The 26,746-nt window shown below is 47.2% G+C and overlaps 1 protein-coding gene across 1 annotated transcript in view; it reads right to left on the bottom strand.

Annotated features, from left to right (window-relative positions):
- The window catches only part of SLC2A9 (solute carrier family 2 member 9), a 96,284-nt gene that overhangs the window by 48,509 nt on the left and 21,029 nt on the right, over positions 1–26,746 (bottom strand). Inside the window, 2 exon segments of the mRNA XM_039838187.1 lie at positions 5,763–5,895; positions 18,924–19,078. Coding sequence (XP_039694121.1) covers positions 5,763–5,895; positions 18,924–19,078 — 288 coding nt within the window.

Below are 26,746 nucleotides of genomic sequence, written 5' to 3'. Positions count from 1 at the left end.
TCTTAACAAATTTTAAACGCACAAAACAGTACTGCCGGGTAGAGGCACAAAATGGGACAGGTGATCTCTAGAGCTTATTCATCTTGCATAACCGAAACTTTGTTGACAGCAACTTCTCGTCTCCCCTCCCACAAGCCCCTGGCGACCACTATTCTACTGGTTGAGTCTCTGAATTTGATTATTTTGGATACTTCATGTGAGATCACATGTCCTTCTGTGACTGGCTTATTTCACTTAGTGTAATGTCCTCACGGTGTCACGTTGCAGGATTTCCTTCCTTAAGGCTGAATAATATTCCATTGTATGTGTAGACTACGTTTTCTTTATCCATTCATCCACTGAGGAACATTTTAGGAGGTTTCCACATCTTGGCTGTTGTGAATAGTGCTACAGTGAACACGAGAGTGCCAATTTCTCTTCAAGATTTTGGTTTCGATTATTTGGGATAAATCCTCAGAAGTGGGACTGCCGTATCCTATGGTAGTTCTATTTTTCATTTTTTAAAGGAACTTTCGTACTGTTTTCTGTGGCGACGGCACCGTTTGGCATTCCCACCAACACTGCCCAAGGGTTCCGATTTCTCGCCACCTTGCCGACACTTGTCTTTCGTGTTTTTGATAATAAATGTGACGTGATGTCTCACTGCGGTTTTGGTTTGCATTCCCCTGATGATTAGGGATGCTGAGTATTTTTTCCACATACCCGTTGGCCGTTTGTATGTCTTCTTCGGAGAAATGTCTATCCAAGTCCTTTTTAAAGGTTATTAGTTTTGTTTGTCTTTTTTTGCAGGAGATCCTCATATATTTTGGAAATTAACCCCTTATCAGATATACGGTTTGTAAATATTTTCACCTATTCCTTAGGTTGCCCACTGGGACACGGTCCCAAATCACCCTTTTAGAATCACTCCTGTGTCCCTGGGGTTCGGAGCTGGCAGATTCTTATTAGATTCCACCCACGAGGGGCCCTGGTATGAGGCCTAAGGTAAGAGGGAGAAAGACTCTGCTTCTGCTGGAAGCTCCGGCACCATGGGAGTCAGGGAGGGGGCTGGAGCAGCAGGGAGAATGGGGGGTGCTCGCATTATGGGGAGTCCTTTAGGGCAGACCTTCGACTCTAGTTTGTGCCTACTCTGGGTCTCCATCTACTTCTGTCCCCACATGGAAGGTCCAGGCAGGTCCAATGGCCTGGACCTCACATCGGGCCACCCCAGGGAATCTGTGCTCTTCTTGGGGGCAAGTGTTGCAATGATTTGGGGAAAGCTTGTATATGTAACTTACCTCTGGCCTGAATTCACTTGAATATGCTTTCTTCATGCTTTAATAAAAACCAGACCCCTGGTAACCCAGGTAACATACTTTAGCCCCCAGCACGAAAGAGAGTAAGTCAGCAGTCTCCAACAAGGGCTATTGTTGACGCCACTTCCGTCCACTTCGCATGTGACCTTGCCACCCGATGTTCCTGGCCATCTCTGGACTGTAGAGCAGCCCTGACTCCAGCTCGGGCCAGACCATCCCTGGATAAGGGGCACTATGGCATTCCGTAAGGCACTAGGCATCTTTAAAAATGTAACGACACGCGGAAAGTGGACTTTAACGTGGCTGACAGTCCTCGTGGGGTGGGAGCAGGACTGCCATGGGGGTGTTCGGGAATGACAAATGAAGGCGGTCCCCATTAATGTCAAGGTTTTCATTTCGCTCAGTGGTTGCTGGTAGCGCGTTGCCAGAGCTTACTCAGCCTCACCTCTAAATGCGCATCAAGTGGCTGTGCAGGCATGCCATTTTGAAGGAGCCGTGAGTTATCAGCCTCCAGTGCATCTGAAATGCCTCAGTCTATGGGTACTTCACATGGTGGCAGAGCCCGCCAGTGGCCAAACGCTATTATTCATTCTCCCCTCCCCCTTAAGAGCAGGCTCTGACCTTTCGTGACAACAGCGCACGACAGGACTATATCTCTCAGCCTCACTGGCAGTTAGGAGAGGCTGTGGGGTCAAGTTTGACCAAAGAGACACACATAGCAGCAGTGTGTGAGCCTTCAAGGAGACTTCCTAAAGTGGAAGGGTTCTCACCCTCCTCCTCCTGGCTGGAATGCAGATACAACGGCAGCCACTTTGGACCATGAGGCAACCTTCTGAGGACGGCAGATGCAGCGATGAAAGGAACCAGGTCCTTGACGCCATGAAGGACTGGTCTTCCTTGGTGGTCTCCCATCCAAGTACTAACCAGGCCCGACCCTGTTTAGCTTCTGAGATCAGATGAGATCGGGCACGTTCAAGGTAGGTTTTCTATCATAAGGGCGCTGGCCTTAATCCTGCTATGCACACCTTTCTCCTCCAAAACACCAAAAGAACAAATGAACTTCTCCTGATCATGATGCCAACCAAAATTACAATAGCAGCCGATAATGAAGTCCTCTCTTTCTATTCAGGCCAGGGTACTAGCCAGTAACTGGCTTCCAAATGCTACAGAAACATACCCTCTCCCGTCCACAAAACAACAACAACAAAACATATTGGTTTTGGTTTATCTGGGAACTGTGGTCTGAGCTCTCTGCCAAGTCCATATGCCTGACTGGGGTTCTGGCATCAAAGATTAACACTAACCATGGAGAAGGGGTGACAGAGCACCACCAGGAAGGTGCATGCAGAGGTGTCATTCCTTCATGCTGACGAGCATCTATCACTTCTTTCTGTTGCCAGTGTCTTTTTCTTGAAGTTATCCTCCTATATTCTTGCAACTCTAGTAGAGATGTCAGTCAAACCTCGCAGCCCTTCGCCCCTACAATCACCAGGCTGGATAGTAACCCGGACTGGCCAATCAGGGAATTCTAACTCCCAGAGCGGTGATTGGCTCAAGGATGGCCACGTGACCCATGAAGGGCCAATTAGAATTCTTTCCTTCAGGGATTGAGATGCATGCGGCATTGGATAGTAACCCAGACTGGTCAATCAGGGAATTCTAATGCCCAGAACAGTGATTGGTTCACGTGACCCATGAAGGGCCAATTAGAATTTTTTCCTTCAGGGATCGAGATGTGTGCAGCGTGCAAGGGAATCTCTCTCCTAAAACAGCATTTAAAGTTGGAGCGGCTCAGGGCAGTCTAGATGCCAATAGGATTTTAGCAGCTTTGAAACTCGAAAGATTACCGTGGTTTTCACGTCCCCTCTGGGACCTCTGTGCCCACTGGGAGATTATCCCCAGCTAGCCTGCTGGAGGGCGAGGCACGTGGAACAGCGCTGAGGCCATCCTAGGCCAGCTAGCTGACCACCAGACACCTGAGAGCGTCCCCTGAGACACCAAGAATTGCGAGGGCAAGCCCTATCGAGATTAAGGGAATGTCACGGCTGGCCCACAGGCTTGGGAACAGGAGCACTATTGTCTCAAGCCAGTGAGATGCCAGGTGGTTTATTACGGCCATGGCCACCTGCTACATGGCCCCTTTCCCGGACTTGCCGACAGGCCAGGCGAGGTGTATGTCCCACAGGGCCGAACAAGGCGCTAGGGAACAGAGTGTGTGTGGTTTATGCTCAGAGGTTCCAGCAACACGTCAAGAGTTCGCATTCCAGCACCACCTTCCAGCTTTAGATCCTCAGTTTTTCTGTCTTAAAATGGGAATGATAATGTGATCTACTTTTCACGATTGTGAGGGTCTAATGATCTAGTATGTGGGATGCTTAGAATGAAGTAGTTCTCAACACAGATGGGCTGTGAGGGAGTGTGTGCATCTCCCTTAAGGAACGAGTCCCCTGCTCCCGGTGGCTGGAATGCCATCTAGAATGCCATCCCCAGGCGAGAAGCCCAGCACAGTAAACAGCCATTGTTTGCTAAATGCCTGGGGCGAATTTAGCACTTTTATTAGCACAGGTGTGAGTTTTACTATTCCCTTGCAGCCTGAGGCCAACATCTTTGTTCTTTTTATAAAGTGCACATGTCATATTTACCATTTTTTATAACTGGCCTTCTCTCTCATTCCCTACTGTGCTATGAAGGAAATCTTTTAAACCTTTTTTCGCTGTCTGGCATTTGCTGACATGCACTGCCCATTCCAGCTGTACTTAATTGAAGCGTCTCCCAGGCCTTCCTCCTCAGGATTGCCAGGAGGGTCAAGGGGGCAAGTTTTTGGGAATCGGAGCCCCTCAGCCATTTCTCAGCCACACCCTTTTCACCAGCCTCCTTCTCTGAAGCCTGACTTCTGGAAGGTTGTCTCTCCACGGGCCCTGTGCTAAGTCCCCAGGACAATGCCCACCGATGTCCCTCAGTGCATGAGGGTGGTGGGAGAAAAGTCACCCTCAGGTTCCAGTCCTTCTTCTGTCACTTACGGGCTGTGAGATGGGGTAGGAGTTCTTAATCGGGGTCCCCTGTGGGCTTCTGGGAGAAAGAGGGCTTGAGGTCCACCACCCATCAAGCTCTGCAGATTTTGTGTACACGGGCAGTCTGCCGAAGAAAGGTCTGTCATTTCCACCATATATTCAAAGGCCTCTAGAAACCAAAACCAAATAACCACAGCCTCAGGCAAGTCCCTTCACCCCTGTAAGCCTGTTTCTTCATCTGAAAAATTAAGGTAATGATAATATTCTCTCATTTAGCATTATAAAAATTTTGTAGATGAGAAAATGGATCCAAACCACAAACCGCTAGATGAAAAAGGCAATTATGCCGTTGGTTAGTTCAGGAAATACTTGGGTTGTTTGGATTTTAAAAGACGTTGCTCGAATTATATTAAAAAACATATATAATTCTCAACCTTTTCCTCAGACGTGGACATTAGTGAAATTTAGAGGACAGGATATGGATTAAAAAAAAGGACAGAGTTCTCAGCAATAACGACGGCAAATAATATTATATGTATGTATGTGTATGTATGTAAGTATGCATGTGTGTACATATGTGTGTGTATGTATGTGTGTATGTATGTGTGTGTATATCACCTTATTTAATCCTTACAGCAAGGGAGGTCTGTACCATTCTCTTTGTATAGATGAGGGTTCTGAAGCTCAAGGAGTTAGAATTGCTCAAGGTCAGACCATCAGCTGGGACATGCAGGCAACGCTGACCTCCCGACCCCTTATGCTTAACCACAACGCTGTCCACTGTGTCTTGTTTTATAAAACCGAACGAACGGGAATGTGGTTGTTCACGCTGTGCTGTTCCTCCCAGGGCACAGCAACCTTGGCTGTGGGGGGCTCTGCAGAAACGCCTCTGACTCTGACAGCCGTGCTGTGTAGCTGACCCAGCATGTCACCATTCAGCTACCAAAAATGACTCCCAGGCCTTACGTGGGCCTTGTGTTTCTCTCCTGTATAGGGGATACGGGATCCCCCTCGCAGGGCCGCTGGGCACATTCCAGGGGGTCGTAGTGGCGATGTTGGCGCCCACTCTGTGCTTGTAAACGCTCCCCCCCCACCTCCTTGTATGTGAATGTGAAGACGGCAGAACTGAGCTGAGGCGAGGGGAGGCCACCACACACCCGAACCACTCAGGAGTCTGCGTTTGGTCATCTCTGTGGTGGGACCACCCATGGAGAGACACTGCCACACAGAAACGAGCGGACCTAGGTCTTATCCTGCTCTGTCCTGGCTTTTCCTGGCTCCCAGTGTGACTCATATGCCTTCCCTGGGCCGCCCGCAGCAGGCTGTTGGGGAGTGGAAATAACACGGGGTGTGCTAGGGCACCACGCCTGTGGAGGGGTGGCCCGGTCCCCACACGCCCCACTGCAGTGACCCTGCGAAGACGCCGGAGCCACGGGGCAGAGACGAAGGGTCCTACCTTCTTTGGCTCCCGCCCGGTGATGCTTCTCCAAGAGCAGCTGGCGTGGGCTCTCGGGAAGAAAGGGCAGGCTCACCAGCTGGACCAAGGCGGGGACAGCGATCACTCCAAACAGGTACGGCCAGGTGCTCTCCTGAAGGGAGAGAGGGGGCCGATGAATGGACATGGCCTTCGGTCGTTACACTCGGCTGGGCCCCTGGGCCGAGCAGCCTGGGCTCTCTGCAGAAGGCCCCTCCTTCTGCATCAGTGGGGTCCCCACCAGCAGAGGCTGAGGGAGACTGGACACTGTTTAGCACGAGGTTGGGGAACCCTGTGAAGTGGTGACCTGTGGGGTCTTGGAGAAGGAAGGGTTCAGGGAGGCCAAGGGCTGATGGACCTCATGACTCTTGGGGTATCGTGGCGAGCTTGAGGCGCTCTGCTCCCGCCTCGGTGTGTGGCCCTGGAAAGCACTCTCCAGGCCCCTCGGTAGCTCCTGCTCTTCACCTGTTGGGTGGGGACAGCCATAGCCACCTCTCAGGCTGTGGTGAGAGTGTGAGCAGATCAAGTTCCGACTGTGGGCCCCGGCGCACAGTAGGTGTGCAGAGGAAACTGCTTCCCGCCGCCCTGACTTGGTCCTGTCTGGTTGGCTCATCTTTCTCGTGAGCATTTCCGCCCTCCTTCCCTGCTGGCATTTGCCTCGGGGGAGGTTTCTAGACATTTTGGTCAGCCTCCCAGTGACCTTTCTAGAATGTGAAATTAATGTTCAAATTACTTCTCTCCTAAGATCGCCAGCAGCTCCCCTTCGCCCTCAGGATCAAGTCCAAAGCTCTTAGCCTGGGATACAAAGCCCTGTTCCGTGAGGACCCCGCAGACACAGAGCCCTGTCCCGTGAGGACCCCGCAGACATGGAGCCCTGCTCTGTGACAGCCCCGCAGACACGGAGCCCTGTCCTGTGACAGCTCCTCCGTGGTTCCAGCTTTGCCGCTGGCTGGGCCCCGGCCTTCTGCTCCTTTGCTTCGCCTTTCCGATCCGGAGCCTCCACGTCTGACAGGCTGACTTCATGACATTATGCCTGTCACACACAGCTTCCCCTCCCGGGAATGCCCCCCCACCCCCTATCTACAGACCATCTATTTATCCTTCCGGCTTAGCATGTCTTCCTATGATGACATCCCCACCTGGTCCAGAACCCCATCAAAGCACTTGCCACCCTGCATCTCTTTGTGGGCATGTCTCTTCCTCTAGATGAAGGTCCTCGGGGCCACGCCGTCACCCCCTGCTGTGCTCTGTATGGCCGGAGCCCAGCACAGGGCACGTGTTCAGCTACTACTTGTCGACTGAGCATATGTTGGGTTAAGATGGACGGCACAGGTAAGTGATGCTGCAGCTAGCAATAGACCCCTCAAATAACACACCCCTGCTTTTAAAGCACTGCACTTTTTTTAATGCTAAAACTTTCCTACCTGGTATCCTATCAAAGGGCTAAAGACCATGAGCGACATTCCTCCATGAGGTCTTCTCATAATTTCCCGTCTACAGGAAAAGAGCCTGAGACCCTTTCACAGCCCCACTCAGCTTTGGAGTTAGATCCAAGTTCAAATTCTGGTTCTTCTACTTACTGGCTGTGGGGCCTTGAGCAAATTCTCCCCAGAATCCCCGCTGTCTCAGCTAGAAAAGGAGAACAGCGATTACCATTTACTTCGCAGGCTTTCTGTGAGGTCGACGGAGGTGAATCCTAGCATGGGCCTGGGACCTGGCTGGGAGCCAGTAGACGGTGTGCCCTTTGCCCCTTTGCTGTGGTTCTGAGCCAACGTTAAGGGGCCCATCCCAATCGAGGGGGCGGGGCTGAGGTCAGATCTGCCGCCTCCGAGTCTGTGACTCAGCGTCTGGGTTGAGCGCATGGAACTCACATCTTGGACCTGAGCAGAAAGTCTCGCTCGGCCTGGAAAGGTGTTTCCCTCCCTTCTCACCTGGCTACCTAACTGTCCTCCAGCCCTCAAGATGGACACCTGCTTCTCCAGAACGGCTTCCCCCTCCCTCCCCTCCTGCATCAGGGCTGCTCCGTGCTCCCTCCAGCCTGGGCTTACACGGGCCGTCTGTCTGCCATCCCTTCATCCGTCTCTCTGGCAGCAAATCCTGTGCAGGCAGGGGCTTTGTCTGCTCATCCCTGTGAGTCGATTTGAGCAAAATTTGCTGACTGGAATTATATGGACAAGGGAGGTAGAGATTATGGATGTGAGTCCTCCAAGGGGGTCCAGAGGTGGGGAGAGGAGGGCCTGAACTGAATTTGGGGGCATCGGTGGGTGGGAAGGAAGGGGCTGCATGAGATGGGGACTCAGAGGGAGATGGAGAGGACCGGAGGGAGTTGGAAGCCGGCTTAGGGTCACCGGCAGACGCGTATTTGGAGAAAGGCTAGGACGTCTTTCTCCAGGGGTCTGCCCCGGCCATTCGGTGCTTCAGGCTGCGCAGCCCCAGAGGCCTCCTCCCAAGGCCACGCTGCCTAAAACAGCCTCCCCCACACCCTCCCCTCCTTCCCGCTCTGCTCACCTCCACAGCCTTCAGCAGGACCTGACTTCATGAGGGTAGGGATCCCTGTCTGGTTTCTTCACTGCCGAATAGCGCCTAGAACAGAGCCAGGCACGCAGTAGGCACTCAGTAACTGTCGAAAGAATGCGTACACCGGGAACCAAGGGACTGGTCCCAAAGGGGGCTTGGACTCCTGCCCGCTGAGGACACTAGAGGGCGCCTGATCACAGGCTGGATCTGGGCGCAGGGCCCCCAAGTACCTCAAACTTTGTGCCCTGGGCCTCGGGCAGCGACTCCCCATAAAGTGGGAGACGCAGGTAAGGTGGCCAGCATGCACCTTGCCCAGACTGGAGCTAAACGGAGCGAGGATTTCAGGAGCGAGTCCTGCATGCAAGGTCTTGTCCTAAGAACTGTACATGTGTCGCTTTGTCTAATTCTCATGGCGACTCAGTGAGCTATACCCACTTATCCCCATTTTACTAACGAGCACACCTACCAAGGCACAGAGAGGTTAAGGAAGCTGCCCAAGGTCACAGAACTCGCAGGTAGCAGTGTGAGGACCCAAACCCAGGCCTGGGTCCCAGGGTCCCTGCTCTGAATCACTCTCCCAGGAGCTCTCAAACGCAGGTAGGCCTCAGACTCACCTGGGGGGTGGGGGCGGGGCCTTGTGAAAACACAGATCGCTGAGCTGTATACCCCAGAGTTTCAGATTCCGAGGGGACTGGTCAGGGCAGGGACCACACTGCGGACCCTGCATGGCGGCACGCTGACCACAGCGGTGAGTGGTCACTAGACAAACCCTAGGGATCGCGATTCCCCAGACACCAGCTCCAACGCCTGACAAATGGCAGAGCCTGTCCCACGCAGAACGTTGTTGGAGAGGAACCGTGGATCGTAGCTGACCCAGGAAGCTAACAGGATCCTTACTGCCCCATCCGAAAAGCCTGAATTATCTAAAAGAGGAGACCCAGAGCTCTGAAGGTCACCTGAAGGAGTCTGGACATCAACCTGTGAGGAATTCTGAAGTGGCTGACGGAATGTGGAGGTGACGGTCTCTAATTTTCTTATGTCCTGGTTCCCTTCAAAGGGGAGTCATTGTGTGGCAGCTCCCGATGCCTCTGAGAGTCTTCTCCAGACTCAGAAGCCATGTGGTCGTGCCCCGGAATGACACTCCATTTCCAGGAGGAAAGGTGTCACTTCTAAGTGACAGGACAATGAGGACAAGTTTCATCAGGCGAGGGTGTCATTGGGCCATCTGGGGCTTGAAACCGTGTTAACGTAGGTGAGTAAGTTTATTCTTCTCTTCTTAGAAAAATCAAGCGTTCTTCTTTCCTGGGTCTGAATGAAGTCCAGAGAGTTCTAGAATAAAAGCTCATAGGAAATAAGTGCTTTCATGTACTCAGGGGCTGGGGCCACATGGGAAAAACAGGAGACTGAAGAGGACTGCTTCTCCTGATCTTCTGCACCCACACTGTGAGCTTTGGGGGTGCCTCCCTATGCTCCCCCCAAACGAGTCAGGCCTCTGGTGCCACTGCTAAGAGATCACGGGCTTCAAAGTCAGAAAGGTCAGGCCACGGCCTTGCGGCGGTCACTGGGTAAGTGTTAACCCTCTCTGAGACTGAGCTTTTATCTGTAAAATGGGAATTAATGATACTCGTTTCCAAGTACTGCTACGCAAGTTACGTGAGACCCTGGCTGAATCCAATTTAGCTCCAGCCGCAGGCACTGCTCCAAGCGCTTGACACGGATTTCCTTCTTGAAGCTTTACCAAAACCCCATGAAACAGGTGCCATTGTAAGAGAGGTTCGGTGACTTATTCAAAGTCCCACAGCACGAGGCGGGTGACGCTGAGATGCAGAGCTGGTGCCAGGACCCACGACGCCGCAGGGCAGGCACTGCTCGGTGCCCTTCCCTTCGGACTTCCTTCCTCTATTACAGAATCACATTTTCTTACCCGTTTTTAATCCCCTGGGGGATCTTTCTGGTATGAGAGCCTTTGTATTTTGCAGCTTACCGATTTTTGTGGTGCAATGACGTTCGTTTCGTGATGACAGGTGTGCGTGTTTCGATGTGCTGAGATCGAGCTCCGTCCTTACGCGAACACGGAACGTTTATAAAAGTCGATCACAAACGGGACACAGAGTAACTTTAAGTCGGTCCCCAGAGAAGAACTTTGTGGGTTACTTTCTCTTTATACCACAAAACTTAACTGTCAGTGAGTGACAATGACGAGGTCACGTCTACTTGAAAAACGAAAACACTATTATAAACAATTTCTTGTTCCGAATACGGAATCAAAATGACACACTATTTAGAAAACAACATTGAGAGAGGGGCATAGTAGAGTTTCGAGAACGTTGGCAAAACTATGTTCAAAGGAAAAATATGTATGAATAACAGTGCCAAAGCAGAAAGTAATAAAACTAGAAAGCAATAAAATGGATCCAGAGTTTAGTCTTGCAGATAACGAAATTAGAGGCCACCCTCTAGAAATTTTATTTTTAAAAAAGAGAGAGGAAAATCAAATAAAATTAAATCGAGAGAGAAGATATTCAGAATAGACATGGAGGACACAAAATTTATATAGTTGTGCAAATATATGCAAATATATGCATATGTGCAAATATATGTGCAAATATATTTGTGCAAATATATGTATATTTGCACATATGTTTGAACGTTTCGATGAAATAAGTGACTTTGTTGAAAAGGTAGAAATTAACAAAATTGACTCAACAGAAAATAGATTAGATTGTAAATTAAAGAAGAAACTGATAAAATTTCCTCAAAGAATTTCTTCCTGAAAAGACTAGGTTGAGATGGTTTTATTAGTGAGGTCTTCTGATACTTTAATTCCCAACTAATGTCATATAATGTGCTCTAGATTAGAACAAGTAAAAGATGATAAGAGATAACAATATGGGTTGAATATTAAAACTCTAAACAAATCTGCTAATATCTTATGGATATAAGCATATAAATTCTAAACAAGATACTAATGAATCAAATTTAACAACATGTAAAGAAAATATCCCACAATGACTAAGAAAGATGTACCCCAACATATAAGGATGGTTTAATAAAAAACATTCCAATAGTATAACATATCCAACAATTAATTGTCAAGTAATAAAGAGTGTCAATAGCTTAATAAAAATCAGAAGATATTTTACACATTGCTGATGGTCTATAAAAACTAAGATGAGATAGATAATTCCTTACCAAGATAAATAATATCCATTTCGAGTTAATAAAAATTAACACACTTAATCGTGAAATGCAATAGGTGCCTCTGAGACATTGGGAAAAAAACGAAGACACCTATGACAGCCAACATTGTTCACGTAGGCTGGCCAATGAAATAAGGCATGACTGCCAGGAAAAAGAAAGGAGCAATATAACTGTGAGAAAGGAGACAAAATTATCACCTGCTCAGATGCTATCAATAATCATTCATTTGACTTGCTTAGGTAAACAAACAAATAAACCAATGAAAACTAAAGGGAGTTCCAGACTAACATAGATATGATCATAGCTTTCCCATATTTTGTTACCAGCCAGTTAGAAAACGTCTTTGAAAAAAGAATTCCAATAGCAGCAATGAGATAGAAATTACCTAAGTAATTAATAAGAGAACTACATTTTCTATTTCTCGTTTAGAAATACGACAGCAATAAGAACTACTGAGTGATACAAAAGAAAATCTCAGCGAAGAGGGAAGCATGACGCATTTTCAGTGGAAAGAATGAGTTTTTGAAAAACCGTCTCTACTGGGTTCAAATCAGTAAATCACTTTAACATACCAGCAATAAAAACGTCGATGACATTTTTGTTCGTGTTGGAAAATGAGGAAATCGTTTTAAAGTTCCCACAGGAGAATAAACAAGTGGCTGTTTCTGACACAATTTCAAAAAAAATGAAGACTGCTGGGGACGGTATTGAGCATTTAATGAAGTGATCATAATGACAACAGCGTACTATGGGCACTAGAATAGAAACAGAAAAGGAACAAAGCAGAAATTCACGCATGTTATGAATTTAACGTGTGGTGAGGAACCTCAAAAATCGGTAGGAGAAATGTTGTTCCTCCTATTACGAGTAGTTTGGGAAAAAGTGGAAAGGGAGGTGGGAAAAAAAGATGAATTTCAATACTTTACGTCATATTCTAAAATAACTCAAATGATTTTAAGAATTAAGTGTACAAACGGATACCATAAACAACTCGCAAATAAGTACGGATAAAGACTCATCTTATTCCTGAGAGGGAAAGAAATTTCTAACCTAAAGACTAATAGCAGAAGTCTCAAGGGAAAAGAAAGACTTTGCTATATAAAAACTTTTTTTTTTTATAATCCACACATCGACTATAAAAAAGAGATTAAAGTAAAAAGAAAAGCCATAAAATATTTGCCACAATACCGTATATCAAAGACTTGATATCCTTAATAGCAAAAGAGATTGAAAAATTACTAAGAGAATCGTTAATGTTCCAATAGACACATAAGCCAGGTACGCGAATAGACAGACCATTTACAGAAGGAACGTCTGAAAACTGACCAATAGATGCCCACGTTCTAATCCTTGAATCCATGAATATTGATTGATGTGGCAAAAAAATGATTTTGCATTTGAGGATCTCCAGATGGGAGATTATCTGGATGATCGGTACGGGCCCTACCTGCAACCACAGGTGTTCCTATAAGAGGGAGACACAGGGAAATCTGACCACAGAGAGAAGAGGCGGAGGCACTGTGACCACAGAGGCAGAGATTGGAGTGATGTGGCCACGAGTCAAGGAATGCTGGCAGCCACCAGAAGCTGGAAGAGGCAAGGATCAGATTCCCCTCTGGGGCCTCTGGAGGGACCCCGGACCTTCGGACACCTTGATTTTGTCCCAGTGAGACTGGCTTTGAACTTGCGGCCTCCAGGAACGAGAGAGATGAAACTTTAGTCTGTCGTGGTGATTTGTGACAGCACCAGCAGGAAATGTATATACTTGTGAAATATCCAATCTCACTAATATGCAGAGAAATTTTTTTAAATGTCATAATGTAGTACCATACTATTTTGTACCTATGAAATATCAAAGAGTTATTTAAATGCCTATGGATGACAGAGGTATAGTGACACATAGCTCTCAAACACAGCTGGTGGGAAAGTAAATTGAAGCAGCCTCTCGGGAGAAAAATTTGATAGTTTGTATAAAAGCCTTAAATAAATTCATATTCTTGGACCTGCTGTTTCTATTTCTTGGATGCTGAGAGATTTGAATAATAATTTACGTAGAAGACTGTTCAACCCAAGTTTGTAATTTGCAGGGTTTCAATAATAAATGCTGGGAACATTTCAAATGTCCAGCAAATAAAAGAATGATAAAAAGAAAGGTGAAACAAATTATGGCAACTGATAAAATAGACTATTGCACGATTATGACATTACCATGGCAAATAATTTTTGACTTGTTCGCAATATAATGCTGCAAAATAATCAGCATACAGAGTTATAAATGGAATGAACCAAATCCTTCATTTGTGTGTGTGTGTGTGCATAAGTTTATGCACAAAAAAGAATAAAAAAGAAATTTTAAAAACTGTGAAAGTGTTTATCCAGAAATGGTGAGATTCAGAAATGTTAGTGTTTTTATTTCCCAAATTCTTCCATATTATGTATAACAGCAGCACAATGGATGCGTGATAATCACAAAAATCAAACAAGTAAGTAAACAGAAAGGCGTTCAGAGATATACAAAGGAGATATTTGTTTCAGTGACCGAAAATTCAGAAACAGCAAAGGCATTCAGTAACGGATGATAGTTACTGTGCACCTTTGTGATGCACTGTGATGCTAACACTGTTTTTTTTAAATGTATTTATGAAGACTCCTTAATAACACGGAGAAATGATTCTGATATGATGGTAAGTGATTTTTTTAAAAAGCAGAACCCACAGCTAAGCACGGCATTGTTTCTATTACCTAAAGATGGGCAGAGACGTAGAAAGAAACAGACTGAAATACTGAAAGTGGCTGCCCTCGTCCCACCCCTAAAAACACATGGCAGAATTTCAGGTGGCTGTGCTTCCTCTTTATAGTTTCTAAACGTCCTAAGCTGAGCACTAAATATTTCTATAAAGGAACACAACGGACGTAAGTCATATATGAAGTGTGTCCCCATCGCAACAGTGACAAACTCTGAGCGCCCACTCGTTTCCTGGGCCCCATGCGTCACCCAGGCCGGGTGTCCTCCCAGGCACATGAAATCATTCATTCACGGCCCCACGCTGTCCCCGTGTCTTCTCACACTTCTGCCCACAATGTTCATCTAAGTTCCTTTCTCCTTCATCATCGCCGGAGGAAAAGCTAATTAATATGCTTTTTAAGCATCCTTCGGAAGCATGAAATGTCACATAAATGTTCCGTCTCCACAATGTCTGCAGCGTGTCTTTGATTAAATTCACGGCACCAGCATTCATGTCTACGTTTACTTCCCTCCCTCATCTATTCTAAAGCTTTCTCGCTTCTTCCTCCGGCCTCTGCATTTCAAAGCAATGGCCGGGACGGAAGTACGGTTTTCCTCTTTATTTTTTTAACAAGCTCAGTTGTCTCCGCCTTTGAAGGTAAATGAGAAATAAGATTAATACAGAGAAAACAAAATTCTGATGCTTAGTGAAATAACTGGACCTCACTTGGCCAGAATGTCACAAATCCCCAGAGATGGATGAAAACTTCCCATTTGATGTTCTTTCCTGGACCAGAGCCCTAATAGCCTGCAGCATGGATTTGAAAAACAGACACTTACTGAGTTACTCACACATCCTCTTAACGGCTCCAACTATCAGGAAAAATCTAATCCGATGGGGAAAGACAGAGTCCTGGGACCAGGCGCCCCTTCTCAGCTGGCTCAGGTCAGAAGGAGGGTGAGGTCACTGTGCCCCTTCGGCCGGCATCGTGTGTCTGAGTCCCACTATTGCAGGGAGAGAATCTTGAATCCGCTCTGAGATTTGGGTGGTTTATTTCAGTGACCTCATTTCCTGCAAAGCTGCTTATCTCCAGGGCTCCCTATCTTGGCGTTTGGTACCCCGTTCTACCTGGTTGAGTTGTCCTTGGCTCCTCCTCCCGCAGACGCCACACCCCATCACTCACTAAGCAGTCTCATCTACCTGTCTGCGTGCCCACCGCCATCACCCTCATCTGTGTTCCTAGCATCTCCCCACTGGACCGGCACAATCTCCCCGGGCTTGGCTGGCATCCATTCCTCTCTCCACAGCTCGAAGCTGAGGCTCCAGCATCCAACTCAGTGATCAGCAAGTGTGCTGAACGGAAGACAGATTAAAGAGAGAAGACAGAGGTTCGAGAAAGGCCTGGCACCTGTTACGGTCCCCCTGAAATTCACCTGTTAAAATCCTGACCCTCGAGTTTTACGGTATTAAGAGGTGAAGCCTTTGGGAGGTGGTCAGGTCATGAGGGTGGAACCCTCGTGAGTGGAATCAGTGACCTTATGAGAGGAGACGTGGGAGACTTAATCTCTCCCCCCGTCCCCCATGTGAGGACACGGCAAAAAGGTGATCGTCTCTAAGGCAGAAAGCGGGTCCTCACCAGAACCCCACCATGCTGCACCCCGATCTCTGACTCAGTCTCCAGAACTGTGAGGAATAAATGTCTGTTGTTTATAAGCCACTCTGTCTGTGGGATTTGTTACAGGGGCCTGAATGGAGCAGGACAGGACCCAGTCAGAAGAAATGACCCCATATTGATTTACGAAAGAAAACTTCGATCAGTGATGAGCAGTTGGAAATGGCCTCAAAAAGGAAAAGGCTCAGTCCCCATTGAGGCAGATATTTGTCTGCTTTTTTTTACCCCTGGAGCACGACAGTGCTCACTGACTTCGAAACACATTTTTGTGTTAAAAGAGTTAAGGCTGTAATTGCTGTCTTGCTTTATTGTCACACGCAGAATGCTTACTTTTAGAATTTCAAAATATCTTTAAAAACAAAAAGCAAAAGAGTCTCTCTGGTGTGCAACCTCCCTTTGGTAAGGAGCCGTCTCCAGCGCTCGCATTAATTGTAGAAATCGTCACGCCCCTGACAATTGTAAAGGCAAAATGCGAGTTGTTTTGGCAGAAGATAAAAACAAATTGTAGCCGTAAGAACCCAAAAGGGTCGATAATACCGGACCAGAAGCTGATGTCTCTGAGGTGACCTGGATCAGCTGAGATATAAAAAGTCGCACACAGGGCTACGGAACCGTATGCTCTAGAATGATCAGGATGGTAAACCTCATGTTAGGTACAATTCACCACAGTAAAAGCAGTCAGCAGAGCATTCCGGAAACAACGTACAGAATAAATGCCAACCAGCTCCCACAACCCTATCATCATGCGGCCACCATGCTCGATCTCTCAGCTCAGAAAACCTTTCCTGAACGAGGCAGGAGGTGGCTCTAGGGTTAGTAAGACTCAGGCACGAAGGGGCCCTGGACACCCCTTACCTAAGCCGTCACGGCGATACTGTGACTTATAGTAAGAAACATGTATTTGGTCCTTCTCCCCCGTCCCCCGGCATGGAGCTCCGAAGCCCCTGGGATTTCCTCAGTGATAAGGTGTCTTGATAGTTATAACGAACCCCTTTCAATCACATCTGAGCTTAGTCAATGAGGTGACTTTTGGACCTAAGGATGGGATTTGGTTGCTAAAGGAACCAGTCAGGTGGTTAGAGGGTTAGAACTTCCGGCCCTACCCCTGAAATCCAGGGATGGGGAGAGCTGTCTCCGGCCCCAATGGCCATAATTTAATCAACCATGACTATGTAATGAAACCTCCATAAAACCCCTAAAGGACGAGATTTGGGGAGCTTCTGGGTTGGCGGACACACGGAGGAGCTGGGGGAGCCATCCACCTGGAGAGGGCAGGGAAGGTCCACGCCTGTCCCCAAACACCTTGTCCCGTGCACCTGTCACCCGTCTTTCCTGTCACGTCCTTTCATACTAAACCAGTGATCTGGGAAGTATACTGGCATCCTGAGCTCTGTGAGCCAGTCCAGCAAATGACTTGAACCCAAGAAGGTTTTGCCACTGGCCTCTGACGCGGGGCTGGCCTTGTAGGACGCAGCCCTTCGCCTGTGCGATCTGATGCTACGTCCAGGTAGACTGTCAGAACCGAGCTGAACTGGACGACACCCGGCTGGTGTCAGAGGCTCGCTCGATGTGGGGAAAGAACCCACGCGTCGGAAGCGGTGTCAGATTCGTCCCCACACTCCCAGAGGAGCCGGCATGTCCCATACCCCACCTCTCTCGACTTCCATTTCCTTGGCTGTGAGACGAGCTGCCCACGCCGGAGCCGTGTGGATGCGAGCGGATGACAAGTGCGTACGTTACGTAAGCTCTCTACGACGTGCACGGCTGTTAGGTTCGGCTCATTTCACGGCGACCTCCTCCTGCCCCCGCCTGCTGGCCCGGCCCACAGAGCAGGGGCGCGTCAGCTGTGCAGGGGTGTGTCCGCTGCGCCCTGCTCAAGAGCCATCCTCTCCGCTTCCATCTCCTGGCTCCTTCCCGGCCTTCTCGTGTAAGGGAGAAGGGGCTGGCTGCGATCTTGCGGGGCATCTGAGCCGTTTTCCTTCCCTCATCCTTGTCCCTACTCAGGCAGTGAATCCGCCCCTCGTCCCCACCCTGAGGCCACCGCCCCAGCCCCCTCCTCCTCCCCAGGCCGAGCACCAGTAGCCGCAGCCTCCCGAGGGTCTCTCTCCTCCCTTCCCACCCGAAAGCATACCCGCCCCTCAAAGCTACCTTCTACCTCAGATCTGGCCGTGTCGCTTCCCTGTTCTAGTGCCGCCTGGGGCTCCCTAGATCCCCAAAACAATGTCTCCCGCGGGGCGGTAAACAGGCGCCTCACCTCAGCCTCCCCACACATGCTCCTCCTTCAGCCCCCAAGCCACTCCCGACTCCCCCCTCGGGCTCCCGTCCTTAGTCTGCGGCGTGTCACCTCCAAACCCACCATCACCCACCAACTCCTGCTCAGTCTGCAGGGCTCAGTTTAGAGGCCACCTCTTCTGGGAAGCCTTCCTTGACCCACCCCACCCCAACCTGGCTGAGGGTTCCTTCCTCGCCAAGGCCACACAGCAAGTAAATTATTGGAATGGGATTCGGAGTCAGGCCTTTCTGCTTCCAAAACAGAAAGCCAAAAACATAAGAATGCAAGCACATACTTACGCAGGAAGGGTTCCAGAGCGAGGCAGAGCTAGGAAAAACATCTTGGAAAGATGCCCTAAGGGTATTAAATGAAAATGGCAAGATGCAGAACAGTGGGTATGGCATGATGCCATCAAAAAAACCCCACACATTTCTACAGGTCTGTGAAAGCCTAAATGAACACTAATTGAGCTGTTAACAACAGCTATGGGGGGGTGGGGGGGGAATTTGGACATTTTGAGTTTTGAATTTGTTTTGTATGCTTTATGTCCTAAAAATAAATCAAACCCAAAGGACCTTGACAACTTTTCTCCAATAAGAAGTAAAAGGCTTGAATGCTCAGGAATTTCAAGACATCAGGACAAGGTTTTGGAGGAAGGGCTCACCTGACTACCCTTTGTCCTGCAAGGGACACAGGGAGTTGAGATGGTGACATATAATGACAATGAACACGGCTGGCCAGGGAGCCGCACTTACCCTTCCCAGGAGCTCTGGCAGGCCCAGCAGCTGCCCCGTGAACACGCCAGTGCAGATGAAGATGGAGGTCACTTGTCCCAGAGAGCCACGAATCCCCGTGGGTGAGATCTCGCTCAGGTACATGGGGAGAGGCCGAGGGCAATGCCTGGAAGAGGCTGACCGACACGGCTGTGAGCAGAACTTCTTCGAGGATGAGAGGACAGGGGACATGAACCAGAGAGAGAGAGAGAGAGAGAGAGAGAGAGAGAGGAGAAGCTGGCATGGCAGAGTAAGTAACTTCTCCCAGGGGGCACGCTGGTCAGAGAGAGAGCTGGCTTCCTCGAGGAAGATTCTGGTTACAGAGCCTCAGTCCACTTTAGCCCGATAAAAATAGCACAGTAGCCACAGCACTCCACACAAACTGCCAGTGCTTTAGCGTGCACTGTGCTGTTTAATCCACCGGGTACGGCTGGGAGGTGAATTTCATACAAGAGGAGATAGCTGATGAAGGTCATACCGGTGGCAGTGGTGATGGTGACAGTGGTCGTGATGATGGTAATACCCCAATAATAAACCTTAGCAATAATAATGGTAATAAGTAACAATAAGTAATAAGCCAATATAAGCAATAAGCCAATAAGTAATGCAATACTAATAATAAATAATAGTAAGTAATAATGGTAATAGGCAATAAGTAATAATAATAAATAATAATAATACTTAATACTAATGCAATAATAAAAGCAATAGTAATAGCAATAAGTAATAAGTAATAGTAATAAGCAATAAGTAATAATAAGTAATAAGCCAATAAAAAAAGCAATAATAATAATAGTAATAATAATAAGTAATAAACAATAAAGCCAACCAATAAGCCCAATATAAGTAAGGCCAATAGTAATAAGCCAATAATATTAAGCCAATAATAAGTAATTATACCAATAAATGACAATAGTAATAATAAATAATACTAATAATAAAATAGCAATAATGTAATAAGCCAATAATGTTAAGCCAATAATAGTAATAGTAATGTCGTAATAATAAAGTAATACCCAATAATAAGTAACAGCAATATTGGCCAATAAATAATATTAATAAATGGCCAATAAGCCAATAATAAGCTAATAAGCAATAGTGATGATGATGATGAGTGATAATGATAATAGTGATGATAGTGATAGGTAGTGATAGTGATGATGATGGTGATGGTGATAGTGATGGTGATGATGGTGATGATGATAGTGATAGTGATGATATGTAGTGATGATAGTGATAGTGATGATGATGATGTTGTGTGGTGATGATGGTAGTAATGGTGATATGAGTGATGTAATGAAAGTAATTTGATGATATAGTGATGATGGTATTAAGCGTGATGGTGATGATAATGTTGATGATGATGTAGCGGTGATGGTGATGGTGATGATGGTGATGGTGGAGGTTCAAAAAGTTATCAGTAAAAGTACCACTATTACCCTCATTCTAAATATCAGGAAACTGAGGCACAAAGAGGTTGAATATCTTTCCAGATCACTGAGTGACATCCAGAGATGCCCAAGAGATTGTTTTGCCCCACAGCTCAGGCCTCTGACTTTAGAACCTGAACTGTCCCCACCAGCTTAGAGTACTTCTTTACGGCGGTGATGGGACTCAGTTATGGCAGAAGCTGCTGTACACACTGCACAGTATTTTATAGACTAAATCACCTACATATGACCTCATAACCTTTGAGATAGATTAATATATTCAGAAGCTTAACCTATTTCAAATAAAAAAGTAATAGTTATAAAAATGTTTTACACCGCACACACACAGAGTTTATGAATAAAAATAACACGTGGCCTTGTCAGTTTCAAGAACGCTTTTCCACCCACACCTGGGCCGGGTTATTCTTCGGGCCCTTTACAGGTCTATAAATGCCTACGAACGCGCTTCCCCAGGGAGAGGCACGGACCGTTTACAGTACAGACTGCGTCCGCCTGAGGTATTCTGCCTCCTGGTTCAGTCCTGCACCTTACAAGCCGCAAGGCCTTGAGCAGGGAGTTGGCGTCTCTCGGCCTCGGCTTCTCCATCCACATGAGGGGAGTAAGAACTGAGCCAACTTCGTATAACTGCTGTGGGAATTAAGGAAGATACTCTCAGCGCTTTGCCCGCCGTAAAGTGCTGTACGCAGTAGGATTATGAGCAGTTACCATCATCGTCTAGTTTTTCACCAGATTGTCTTTCCTGCCTCGGCCGCCTTGTGTCTCTAGCGCAGTTCCCAGCACACTTTAAGGCACCAACCAATGGGGTTCAGACTCAGCCGAATGGACCCAGGTACCGGCATTCAGGGCGGCCCTTTCCTAAAGTGCCAGTGAGTGGGATGCAGGACCAGTTGACAGAGCATCTTGGCCTTTTCTGGATCACAGGAGAGACAAACGTGCTTAAGGCTCAGAGAACGGAACAGTCCACAAAGTCACCACGTGAACCAGACGATATTTGAATTTGCATCCGAGACACAGATATTGGGAGCCTCTGGCCTCGTGGAAAAAGTGGCCGGCCACTGATTCATTTCGCATATTGCTGCTTAGGGGACAGTGCAATCGAGGGAGAAACGTACGAGATTTAAGTCCCAGAGTCCTGCTGTCCTCACTAGTGACCTTGGTCCAGCTTTTTGGCGTCTCTTCACCTCCGCTACCTCGTCCGTAACGTAAGGGAGATAATCGCCGTCTATTCCTGCGGCAGCGGGAATGAAATTACTACGTGCACGGCTTCTGCCTCACGTGCGGTCCCCTGTCAGACACGCAGAATTGTCCGTCTCCTGATGCTGACGCTTCCTCTACCCACTGGGGCCGATTCTCGCTGCGCAGAGCCCGCATGGAAACGGCGGGGGGGCGGGCACGGAGTGGCAAAGGGCGACACGCTCCCGGCAGTGACGACACCTGCGTCGTATGCGTGCTGTGCGCACGTGAACACTCGCTCAGCAGAGCGCCAGCACGCGGTGAGCTAGCCGCCAGCAAACGGTGACCCTTCTCACCTGCCGCCACGAAATGACCTGGGGAAGATGACCCTGGTGGCTAAACCAGTGACGCATGAGGAGACGGTCTATGCAACGCAGGCCGCAGAGTGACCAACGCGTCCCAGTGTGCCGGGGACGGTCCTGGTTTCAGCACTGGAATTTCTGTGTCCCAGGTCATCCCAGGCCTGTGGTGCTGCACCGAGCGTCCCCCACACCTGAGTGGCCTCTCTCGACCTATGACCTCATCTCCTGCCAGGCGCCCCGGCCTTAGGCTGTTGTGAACTCTCCAGGCTCCCGACGGTTGTTGGATTCCGGCTTCTGCTGCTCTGCTTCTCTGGAATCTTCTGCCCTCACAGCTCCATGAGCCGACTCCCTCCTGTCCTTCCTTCTCCTGCTTGGTCTCCCACCTCCACTAAAGTGACCTGGTTTGGATTTCCTCGCAGATGCAGGCGAGCGAAGATGGCGTCACGCTGGAGTCGGCTGGGCCCTCAGTGCAATGCCTGGCGTCCTTTTAAGAAGGTCACATGATGATACGGGCAAGAAGGTCATGTGAAGATGGACGGGGAGACTGGAGTGAGGCAGCAACGAGCCAGGGACTGCCAGGGACTACTGACCGCCACCAGAGGCTGGAGAGAGGCAGGGGGCAGACGCTCCCTCACGGCCCCCAGACCACCCAGCCCTGCCAACGCCTCGCTTGCGGCCTCCGGCCTCCAGGACTCCAAGCGAGTAATTTCCGATGTCGGAGGCCCCCAGTTTGTGGGCCTCTGTTACAGGTGCCAGTATTTGACATTCTCATTAGCCATTGTGCTTTTAATTTGCATTTCCTTAATTACTCTTGCGATTTTATTTATTTATTTATTGGGCATTTTGTGCAGATGTCTGCTCAATCTCTTGGCCATGTTTGTAAATGGGTTTTATGGTTTTTTTCCTTGTTGCTTTCTAAGAGTTGTAACGTATTCGGGTAGGAGCCTTTTGTCAGTTTCGTTCATTGCGAACATTTTCTTGTTCTCTCGTTTTGTTTTTTTTTCCTTTTTTTGATGAATAGAAGTTTTAATCTTAATGTAGTCCAATTAATCAATTCTTTTACTTTAGTGATTTTTCTATTCTGTTTCAGAACTCTTCCCCTACCCTAAGATGGTGAAAACACCGTTCCATGTTATCTTCTAGAATATTTGTCATTTTACCTCTCGTATGTAGAGCGACAATCCGCCTGGGATCGATTGTGTGTACGGGGCGAAGCAGTGTTTGGATTTCGTTTTTAATGAAATTAAAATGGCAGAGTGTCACTGTAAACAAAGGCTTTGCCATCCATGTGTGCTTTCAGCACTTCACCCCTAAGACAACTCCCCAAGGAGAGGCAGTAGCAGAAAAACACAGGTCCCAACTCCTGAACATTCAGCTTCTGTCTTGCAGAAAACGGCTAAGCTGGAGGAAAAAAAACCTAAGCGGTAACTGTGGGAATTCCTTACGACCATATGTAAGACAAAAGAGGTTCTTTTTATGTGGCTGATATTATTACTTTTCCTTCCTAATTACTGCAAGAATCCGTTTCCAGAAAAACGCCACCCACAGAAACATCCTGTTTTAAACAAACTTCACATGAACTCTTCCAAGCACAAGAACAAGGGTGCATGTTGACATTCTGCTCAATTCCTGGAGCCCGCAGCCCCCGTCGGACTAGCTGCTAAGGCCTGAATCCACAGCCCACAACGAGAACTCAGTACCAGCCCGCCAGGGCCTGGACCACCCAACCACTGGAGACTCCCACGGACCTGACCTCACTTATGGAAACACACTCTCTCCCTTCAGCTTTCTGGCTGCACCTTCGCCAGAGGTTACGTGTCCCCATAGGAAACGATCGGCTTCAGATGTCTCGTGTCTGTCCCACTGATCTGTTTTCTACTTTTGTACCAATCTACACTGTCTAAATTACTGTAACTTTATAGGAAGTGTTGATGTCCAGTAGATTAAGTTCTCCCATTTTTCTTCTTCTAGAACGTTATCTCGTGAATTCTCAGCACTTTGCATTTCCATATAAAGTTTAGACACAGCCTGTAATTTCCTTTTTCTGAAACCTGCTTGGAATTGCCTGGGTTTGTACTGCATCTGTAGATCAGTAGAATTAGCATCTTTATAATATTGGGTCTCCAAATTATGAACATGAAATACCCCCTCATTTATTTGTCTTCTTTCTTTCCATCATATTTGATATGTTTACGGGTAGCAGTATTACACATTTTTCAGTAGACTTATTCTTAGCTATAAAATGGGTTTTTATAATATTTTAAATGGTATAGCTTATAAATTTCACTTTCTATGTAGGAGCATAATTTCTTTTAGTGTACTGACCTTACATATAGAAATAAAATTGAATTTAGTATTACAAGTATACAAGTATGTTGACCTTTCGTCCAGAGACCCTGCTGGCCAAATTCATTTATTCATTCTGAAGTTTACTTATAGATTCTTTTAGATGTTTTGTACATTCATGTCATCTGTGAAAGATGACAGTTTCAATTCCTCTTTCCCTCTTTATAATCTTACGTTAAAATGTTTTGTTTGCCTCATCACATGAGCTGGGATGTATGGGACCAGGCTGACTCAGAATGATGACAGTGTGCACCTTGTCTTCCTCCTGAACTCAAAGAGAAACTCATTAACACCTAAGATTTGGTATGATGACCACTGCAGGTTTTTGTAGATAGCCTTTATCAGTTTAAGAAAATTTCCTTCTATTCCCAACTGGCTAAGAGTTGTGTTTAAAAAAAAAAAAAATTACCAGAAAGCAATACTGAATAGTATCGATGACTTTTCTGCATATATCAAAATAATTATATGATTTTTAAAAAATGTATTCTGTAAATATGGTAAATTACCTTGATTGATGGGCAAACGTTAAGCCAATTTTCCACTGCTGGAATAACCCAGCTAGGTCTTGACATATTACCTTTTTATGTTTTATGTTATGTTTATTGTTGGAATCGTTTGCTAATTCCTTGTATAGGATTTTTAATCTATGTTTCTTTACGATATTGGCCTCTAATTTTCCTTTCTTGTAAAGTTCTTATTAGGATGTGACATCAAGGACATACTCATCTTATGAGTTGGGAAGAGCCCTCCCCAGGAAAAGTTTGCATAATGTTGGTATTAGTCTTTCTTAAAGAAGCCACGTGGGCCTTGAATTTCCATTATTTAAAGATTTAAAATTGCATGTTCGACTTATTCAACAGAATCAGACTATTCAGGTATTCTGTATTTTCTTACAGCAGTATTGGTAAGTTTTCTCTTTCTAGACATTTCTACATTTCATCTAAAGTTTTCAAATATATTGCATAAGCATATTCATGATAGATTCATATTATCTTTCTAATGCTTCAGAATCTATCCACTTAATTCCTAATATTAGTTATTAATTCCTTCTCTTTCTTTTTATAAAGTCTCACGAGGGGTTTATCAATTTTATTAACCTTTCATAGAATCCGCTTAGCTTTGCTAATGCTCTCGAAAGGAAATTCCTCTTCTGACTTCTTGAGATAGGAACTTAGATCATTGATTTTCAGCCTCTCTTATTAGAGACTCAATGCATTTGAGGTTATAAATTTTAGCCCAAGCATGGTCTTAGCTGTACCCTGTGAACGCTGATGTGTCTTATGTCGTTTATCGTTATCATTTAATTCAATGTACTGTAAAATTTCCACCGCGATTTCTTTTCCGTACCCCCAGGTCACTTAGAAATGTTCCTCGCGTGTCCGCCAGACACCACCCAGTGGCGTGGCCCACGTGGACTCGTGCTGGGAGTGTGAGGGACACGTCCCTCCAGCCTTCCACAGGCACAAAACACCCCGCACTCTTCCGTTTTGCCTCCAACACCATACTGCACCACGTCTGTTTCTATGGAGAAGTAGCGTGTGTGTGTTTTTCTCTCCAAGCCTTCTAGAAAGGTAGCTGGTGTTTCTCCTGTGGTTCCAGCTACCCCATGAGAACCCGGCCGGGGTGAGCAGCCGGCCTCTGAACATCCTCCCAGCTTGTCATTCGGCTGCAAGTGATTTATTCGAGCAGGCAGCAGATTCATCTCGGGATCAGCAGTTTTCCTCTGACCGGCTGCCCCGCCTCTGACACCCTCAGATTCCTGTCTCCGCTTGGACGGGATGTGATGAGAACAAGCGACATGCAGACTGCAGCTCTGGGCCAGACTCTGATAAGCCACATTCTAGAAATGAGAAGTACATTTTTTTTCTCTGCTCCCTGTTCTTCTTTTTTTCTACCTCTTTTTAAAAAGCTCACAGGAAAAAGGATCTAAAAGACCTTTGCCTTAAATAAGTGGTTTTGTAAAAATGACATCTCTCTTTGAATCTAGCTTCTTTTTAATTAAACGAATTCAGAGAGCAGCTAGTTGTGTGTCGTAAGCATCACCATCCCCAGAACTGCTAGAAGTCAAAACGGCAGAACGAGGCTAAATGAATAAAACACAGAGCAGCCAGAGAGACTGTCACCAGCCTCCGCTTCCAAGGTCAAGTGCTCCAGCTCTCCACCCTTTCTTCTAAGTGGGCAAGGACTTCAACCAGACGGTGCTGGCCCAAATCCTAGATCCACACCTTAGTCACTGACAACACAAATAGCAACAATAAAAACGGCAACGACAGCCCCACTGTTCTTGGCACCGGGGGAGGGCACCCAACGCCTGGGCTGTGCTCAGTGCGTCACAGGGAAGCAGTTAGTTGTTACCCACGTGCCCGACCAGTGAGGCCCTATGATTGAGCCCCTTTGCGGGATGAGAGAGAGAGGCCAGGACGACGGCATGTGTCTTCCGTGTGTCCGCGGCCTTGGGTAGTCAGGTCCTCTG

The sequence above is a fragment of the Pteropus medius genome, unplaced genomic scaffold, assembly GCF_902729225.1.
Source record: "Pteropus medius unplaced genomic scaffold, Ma_sr-lr_union100, whole genome shotgun sequence".
NCBI lineage: Eukaryota > Metazoa > Chordata > Mammalia > Chiroptera > Pteropodidae > Pteropus > Pteropus medius.
This window is presented reverse-complemented; position numbering and strand designations above follow the sequence as displayed.